The sequence below is a fragment of the Fukomys damarensis genome, unplaced genomic scaffold (genome assembly GCF_012274545.1).
Source record: "Fukomys damarensis isolate Sample0158 unplaced genomic scaffold, DMR_v1.0_HiC HiC_scaffold_9, whole genome shotgun sequence".
Taxonomy (NCBI): domain Eukaryota; kingdom Metazoa; phylum Chordata; class Mammalia; order Rodentia; family Bathyergidae; genus Fukomys; species Fukomys damarensis.
Window position 1 is genome coordinate 1,922,777 of NW_022900921.1, and position 7,889 is coordinate 1,930,665.

Here is a 7,889-nt window from a genome sequence, read left to right on the forward strand (position 1 = left end):
CAAAAAAAAAAAAAAAAAAAAAAAAAAGTCAGCGTGTGGACTAGAAGCAGCGTCTGGAAAGCCTTCCCTAAGGCACCACTTATAAGCTAAGAGCTCACTGGGAAGTAGCCAGTAAAGGAGGAAAGCAAGGTGCTGCCCTCTCCATGCAAAGTACTCCTGCCAAGGCTGTCCACCTGCACAGCCACACAGAGCCCCCGTGGTGGGAACACAGCACCCTGCATGTTTGCAGAACCACATGAGGAAGAGGAAAGGATGAACGCTGGCGCTGGGGAGCCGGTAAGACAGGCCTTTTTATCCCAAGAGCACTGGGAAGTTATCGGAGGAAGGTGCTATCGTCAGGGTAGGGGAGGATGCCGAGGCGGTGGCAGCTCACAGTAGAAGTGGCAGTGACCGAAGGATTGGGCAGATGATCAGAGAATGTGTGAGAGGACATTGCAACAAAGCATAACCTCGTGCAGTCCCCGTAGCGATTGTCACCTTTGTGTGTCGTTTTTGAGGTGCTGGTCTTAGAACCTTGAGCCTGGTACCCCCTGGCATCCAGACAGCGAACATGGGGGGCAAGTGCTGTGCCCGGCGCTGCATCCCCAGCCCAGAACTGATTCTCACTGTCCGTGCCATTGCCATGGTGCACTCAGCAAGCCCCTAAGTAACACCCACAACTTCGAACTTACAGCTCCCATTTTACAGAGAAGGAACTAGCATTCACAGGAAGGAAGCAGCTCACAGTTGGTGGAGCCTGCAGGGAGCCTCCCAGGGACAGCAGCGTGGAGCGGGGACCAGAGGACGGAGCCAGTCCTGTTGGCCCCTTCTGTGTGGATACCAGTGGCAAGGTGGCCTCATCCCACAGTCCGTGGCTGCCCTTGTCCTGTCTGTCCCAGCATGCTCTGTGGGGTCCTGCCAGCTTCTCTATCCCTGTGGCCAGTCCCTCCTGTTTCGCAGAGCTGGCCCGGTGTTCTCTCAGGGCCCTCTTCCTCCACGACTGTCCGTCCTCTCGGTGGTATATACCACCGTATGTTGGAGACCCGGTGACAGCACGGGTGCTTCCCCTTCGTTCCAGACTCAGGACATCTGACTACCCACTTAACAGCTGGCAAGCTTTGTGTGCCTGCAGTCAGTCAGGAACTGGCTTCTGCCAAAACCTTGTGGGGGACTAGGTCCTCCCTGGTGTCCCCAGCCTTCCCAAGGACACTGTCCCCCTCCCAGCAAAATGTCCCTCTGGCCGCGTCACTTTGCACGTGGCATCCCCACCTCCCCATCCGAGCAGTCCTGCCTCACCCATCTCCAGGGTACCGCTTAGCTGTGCCCACCTCGTGTTTTGGCTACCGCCTATCCCGGCATGGGCAGCCTCCTCTCAGGTCTCCTCAGCCCTGAACTCCTATCCTCTGGGCCCCTCGGGCACTTAGCGCCCGCTCCACAAGGCCTTTGTGTGTGGCCTCCTGCCAGAGGTGTTTCTCACCCCATTGGTTGCTAGGGTGGCCTTGACAAAGTGTGATGGACCCGCAGCCTGACCAGCCTGAGACATGAACAACTTGGACTAATCAGGTTAATGGAGGATTCACCCGTCCCTCATCATCTATAGTGTATACCAGGCAAACTTCCAGATCTCTGCTGTACTGACTTACAACCAACCTGAGTTACATCCAGGCCTCAGGAACCAATCGAGTCCATAAGTCAAGGGTCCACTGTACCACAGACCAGGGCAGTGATGACGAACCTTTTAGAGATGAGTGCCAAGCTGCACCTATTTATTACAAAGTGCCAACACTGCAATTATACATGGATACTGAGGTTTTAGTTTAGAAAAAACAACTCACGTTCACATCTTTTGTCCTAAAACAAGTAACACACGTGCCTTTGGTTAGCCACACTGGACTAGGGGCTCAGCAGTGACTACATCTTCCCACGGTTCTAGAGGCTGATGGCAGCGGGCTTCGTTTCTTCCGAGGCCCTCTGCCCACCGTGGTCGGTCTGCTGTGCACAGCCGGAGCTCGTAAGCCCCCAGCTTCCTTGTTCCAAGGATGCTTCAGACTAGACTAAAGCTCACCCTGAGGGCCTCTGCCCGCCTCCTCCCCAGATGGGGACTGAGCCCTTTTCACTTTTTGAGTTGGGGAGGTGCTCCCTGTTGCTCAACTGGCCTTCAACTTGTGATCCTCCTGCATCAGCTCCCCAAGTGGCTAGGATTATAGGCCTGCACCACCATGCCAGCTGACTTACTCTTTAAAAGCTTTACCTCCAGATACAGAAATATGCAGGACATTCTGAGCTACCGAGGGCTGAGGCTTCAGTATACTGATTTTGGCGGAGTGCATTTTAGCCCATAATATCCCTGTCTAGAATAGGACCCATCTGGTTCTCCCTTGGTACTGCGTCCAGAGCTAGTTTATAGAAACTCTTTCCCTTTGGTTTTGGCTTTCATGACACATCAGAGTGTACCTTTTGGGACACACACACACATTCCTAGCACAAAGGAGGCACTTGATGTTTCCCAAATGCACCAGCAAGCGATTGATGTCCTGAGGGTCTCCTTGTTGCTGGAAGGGCTCCTGCCCATAGGACTTCTGGAAAGCCATGGGGCAGCTGTCCCAGCAGTGTTCCCCTTTTCTGTCATAGGTCAGAAGCCAACGACCTGGCCCTAAGGTTGGCACGCCAGTACACGGGACACCAGGACGTGGTCGTGCTGGAGCAGTAAGTCAGCTCACGGCAGGGCCCTGGCTGAACGGGGATCAGTGATGCCCTGATCGTAGGTGCCTTAGGGAGAGGGCAGCTTGGGCCACTGAGGAAGTGGACAGGCAGAGAACCAGCCCCAAGGACACCTCCCTGGAGAGTCTGTCCTCGGGTCACCTGGGAACAGCATGCTTTGTCTGGGACTGAAGGTTGGTCCCGCTTTCAGATCAAACCGGTTCCAGCTGTCACTCCTGAATCTGAGTATCTCATATGCATGAGAGCACACCAGGCTTAGAGCATTAGCACAGATTTGCCACAGCCCTGAAAGAGCAAATTCACTTTCCAGGGGAGAAAGCTGAGCTCAGAATCAAGGGTTAGCACGTGACATGGCAAGGGAATGGTCCTGCTTGTTTCCAGCATGGATGCAGGGACCATGTTAGAGCCATTGGCTCCCTCGTGTGTCCTTAGAGGTGGGGGACAGTGGTCAGAGTCCAGCCACCTGAGCCCCCAACGTTCCTTCTCCCCAGTGCTTATCATGGTCACCTGAGCTCCCTGATCGACATCAGTCCTTACAAGTTCCAGCACCTTGACGGCCAGAAGGAGTGGGTCCACGTGGTAAGCACTGCCCTCCTTGGCAGCAGGTCAGTGCCAACCCCACACTGGGATGACGGGGTGCTGTTACTCCTATAGGCACCTCTCCCAGACACTTATCGGGGCCCCTACCGGGAAGACCACCCCGATCCAGCTATGGCCTACGCCAACGAGGTGAAGCACGTGGTCAGCAACGCCCAGGAGAAGGGCCGGAAGGTAACTGCCCACACCTGTGCCTGCGTGCGTGATCACACCTGAGCATGCTAGATCAGATGCTGGGAAGCCAGGCAGAAGGGACGCACCCTGGCCCTTCAGGATCTGGTGTTGTGGGGAGTGAGGCATCCAGCGGAGGCAGCAGTAAGTGCACCAGCAAGCTCATGGTCGCAGTGGCCAAGCTGGACGGAGCAGGTGTCAAGAGCGTCCTCAATCGTGCCAGTAGGTAAGGGTCAGCTATGCAGAGGTGAGGCCTAGTGAGCCCGTGCCCCGCCAGTCCTGCACTCAACAGGCCTAGAAGGGAGGGCAAGAAGCTGGGACAGCCTGGGGACAGCCCTTCAGGGCACAGCGAGGAGGTGCGCTGGGCAGAGCCGGAGTCTGCACTGTACCAAATGCGCTCTGCGGCCAGCATCTCAGGAGAGCCCGAGCCCGAGCCCGGTGTGGAGGGTGAAGGAAGGAAGGCCCAGCCCAGGAAGCCTGGCGTTCTGTAACGCTGCTCCCACTGCCGCAGGGCTAGAGGGCCGTTTCCCATCCTGTGGGTCTCCTGTGTTCCAGAAGTGACCTGGGGAGCAACGCCCAAGCAGAACAGCATTGGGAAATTACTGCTGGGCGAAGGCGTCAATGAAGGAGTTCACACAGGGCAGCAGCAAGCTCAGCTCTCTGGGTTGGGACGTCACACCAAGGGCTATGTGAGAGGCAGCATTTTCAAGAGGCTGAGGCAGGCGTGTCCAGGTGGGGAGAAAGCGGCAATTCAGAGATGAGGCATTCTTAACCACTTCTAGTTTTCCGCATACTATTGTTAGGTGAGAGTTTCAGTTTCCCCACACTTCCTGTTATATTATCTTATAAAATTTAATTTTAAAATATGCAAATTTTGGTTATACTGTATTTACATAATTGGACTGGTTAAAGGTTAAAGGAGGAGAGGTTTATTTGGATCAGTTTGGAGGTTTCAGTCCATACTTGGCCAGCTCTGTGGCACAGGGACATCACAGAGAAACAGTCCATGGCAAAGCTGGGCAGATAGAAGGCAGCAGCAAGCGACAAGTGGCAATAGCAGTGGCACTAGCAGCTTCTTTCCATCCCTTTCTGATCTAGTACTGTGCCCCAACAGAACTCACTCAGAACTGTGCCATGCCAATAGCATAGTTTGGTAATTTCTCACCCTTAATCCCAGTGTCACACAGTCTAGAACCAGCCACCTCTGGAAAGCCTCACCTATGACCGCGTGAGGCCCTGGGAGACTGCTGTACACGGCCCTCATGGCGTAGACTGCATGAGGGAGGCGGGTGGCTCAAGGCTGGACTCCATTTCTGTCGCAGGCAAGAGGGATGAAAATGGCGCTGGTCACACAGGGGGCAGGGAAAGAGCACACATGTGCTTTAGTGACTTCACTACAGACAGTGAAGGCATCCAGGTGGTCAGCTGGTTTGAGACCAGGAGGAGGAACAGTCACAAGCCCTCCAGTGTGGTAAGGAGCCCAACAGTGGATGTGGCAGTGTGGGTGACCCATCCTGCTGGGGGCCAGCACCACGGTGGTAGGAAGAGCAGGGCGTGCAGGGCCCTCACTGCGCTCCCGACCCTGGCTCCTTCACAGATTGCAGCCTTCTTTGCAGAGTCGCTGCCCAGTGTTGCCGGGCAGATCATTCCTCCTGCTGGCTACTTCTCCCATGTGGCGCAGTGAGTAGGCGAGGGTTCTGCCCCAGATCCCACCCCCAGCCTGCTCCCCTGGAGCAAGGGAAACAGCCCCCAAAACGGCAGTCCGGAAGCCAGTCCTTTGCCTAAGGCCCCTCCAAGCTGTGCAGGGCCTGCTGGCTCCGGCCTCACCTCCTCACAGTCCCGGCGGTGTCCGTCCTCTGCTGCAGGCACATCCGCGGGGCTGGAGGGGTCTTCGTGGCAGATGAGATCCAGGTTGGCTTTGGCCGCGTAGGCAAGCACTTCTGGGCCTTCCAGCTGCAGGGGGAGGACTTTGTCCCCGACATTGTCACCATGGGCAAGTCCATTGGCAACGGCCACCCTGTTGCCTGTGTGGCCACCACCCAAGCTGTGTCAAGAGCTTTTGAAAGCACTGGCGTCGAGTACTTCAATACGGTGAGTGAGGCTTGAGCAGGGAGCCCTCTGGGCTTGGTCAGGCCCCGGGCGGCCAGTGCGTGCTTAGCTAAGGCCACAGAGCTGTGTACGATGCTGTCCTCAGGGAGGCAACAGTCAGGTCTGACGTTCAAATATATCATGGACCATCTTTACAAGTGAATGTCAGGGGCTGGGGATTTGGCTCAGTGGTTCCGCAACCTGCCTTACAAAAGCAAGGGCCTGAGTTCGATCCCCGGTACCACAAAAACAAAACATTAAAAGTCAATGTCAGGCCAGGGATTTAGTTCAGTGGCACCGACCTGCCTCTGTAAACGCAAGATCCTGAGTTCAATCCCAGGTACACCTCAAAAAAGTCAATGATGCTGTGCCAGGGACACAACTATAATACCAGCTGCTTGGGAGGTTGAGGACCACAATTGTGAGGCCAGCCTGGGCAACTCAATGAGACCCTGTCTCAAAAAAAAAAAAAGTCTGGGGCTGCAGTGGTAGAGCGCTTACTTAGCATGCATTCGGCCCTACACACACAGTCAGCCTATCTTATAAAGAATTCAGGGACCTCACCTTCCAGCAGAAGCTGCCTACCATGTGCCAGGCCCTGTATCAGGCTGGAGCCAGAGAGCTGGTGAAGCAGTAGGAGCTCAGATGGTGGACAGTGGCCTGGGAGCAGAGTGGAGAGGAAGGCAGATTCCCTGTGCTCAGGTACAGGACCCAGACTTTCCCTGAGTGAGGCCGACAGAGCATGTTCAGCAGCTGACAACAGCTGAAGGTGGGCAGAGGGAACTTCGCTGCAGAGATAACGCATGCGAGGGATATCATCTTGCTTTGTGGTGTTGATGGAATGCAGGGCCTGGCTTGTAGGCAAGCACTGCCGCAGAGTTGTACTCCCAGACCCCTGGCAGTGTTCTAGTCATGGAGAAGCAGGGTCTGAAGAGGTCTTCAGACCTCTGGCAATCAGTTTGGCGAAAGAACCAGAGGTGGGGAGGCTGGTCTGGGCAAGAGAGGAGGCCCCAATCTGGGCTTAGGCCACAAGAACAGGAAGGGACAGTCTCCCCTGAGCCAGTTTGAATTCAGGCCCGCACATGCAGGCTTTGGTAAGGCAGATAAGGCGGAAATCAGCAAGAGGGAGGGAGGTGACAGTTTGGCTGGTGCTTTCAGGAAATGCTCTGTTCAAGCAGCACAAACAAGCCTCCACCCTGGCACGCATCGCTGTGAGGAAAGACAGGCCACGGACACAGGGTGTCACGCTGCCAAGACAACAGGAGAGACCCCAGACAGGAGAAAGGCAGAGTGCTGAGAGCCAGGTGAAGGAAGCACCAGGTGAAGGAAGCAGCCCTGAGAGGAGGGAGGAGCATGGTGTGCCGGGCGAGAGACACATGACCCCGCGGGCCTGACTCCAGTCTTTATTCCTGACTTGAATTCCAAGTGCACGAAACTAGACTGAATACATGCCTTGCACCATTCCAGCTCTCTGGCCTATGTAGGGCCTGGCTTCCAAATTGTGTGAAGCAGCTCTTCACGTTTATTGGCCATGACATCATGGCTTGTGCCTTTTGCTCATTTTATTATTGTAGGTAGGTAGGCAGGTATTTATTTACTTTGATACTGGGGATCGAACTCGGGTCCTTGAGCTTGTGTGGCAGGCAGCGGCAGCACTGAGCTAAATCCCCAGCCCTCTTTTGCTCTTTTTAAAAATTACTAGTGCTCTGTTTGCAGTTGCTTTTTGTGTGTGTACCATATGTATATGTGTGTTCCTGTATGTATATATCTATCCCCCCACACACATACAGCAATCATACTGGTCCCTGTAGGTTGTATGTTTATCACTCCCTTTATTAATAATAAACCAGAGTGTTTGGATTTAATACCAACTCTTAGCAACCTTTCCTTCCAAGTTTTCTTAGTATGTCTGTAGTGCGTAGTGGCCACACTCACTGTGGGGAGTTGGTATGCGTACAGGGCACCCCGATTCCTCTCCAACCCCTCTCCCCTTCTTCCCACCTTCTCTCGGTCCCCTTCCCATCTGTAAAAAGTCTTGTCTCCTGTTCCCATTACCTTTTATTTTACTCTTCAAATTATTTATACTTTGGGCTTCTGATGTAAGAGAAGCCATGTGATATTTAAGCTTGTGTGTCTGGACTCATTTCATTTAACATGATCTCAAGATGCAACCATTTTCCTACAAATGACTTAAATTTATCTTTATGACACAGTAATACTCCATCAATTCTTCTTTGATAGTGTTTTTTATTTATTAATAAACCACTTCCTCTTCCAAGATCTAAAATACATCCATCGGTGTTTTCTCAAGATTTTTTTTTTTTTTTTTTTTT

The 7,889-nt window shown here is 53.7% G+C and overlaps 1 protein-coding gene across 7 annotated transcripts in view; it reads left to right on the forward strand.

The window, feature by feature from the left end:
- The window catches only part of Phykpl (5-phosphohydroxy-L-lysine phospho-lyase), a 21,715-nt gene that overhangs the window by 2,242 nt on the left and 11,584 nt on the right, over positions 1 to 7,889 (forward strand). For all 7 annotated transcript variants that reach the window (XM_033761528.1, XM_010639814.2, XM_033761529.1 and 4 more), the window contains exons 3-7: positions 2,611 to 2,685; positions 3,192 to 3,279; positions 3,355 to 3,471; positions 5,066 to 5,148; positions 5,334 to 5,559. In XM_033761528.1, the coding sequence (XP_033617419.1) occupies positions 2,611 to 2,685; positions 3,192 to 3,279; positions 3,355 to 3,471; positions 5,066 to 5,148; positions 5,334 to 5,559 (589 nt within the window). The remainder of the gene's footprint in view (positions 1 to 2,610; positions 2,686 to 3,191; positions 3,280 to 3,354; positions 3,472 to 5,065; positions 5,149 to 5,333; positions 5,560 to 7,889) is intronic.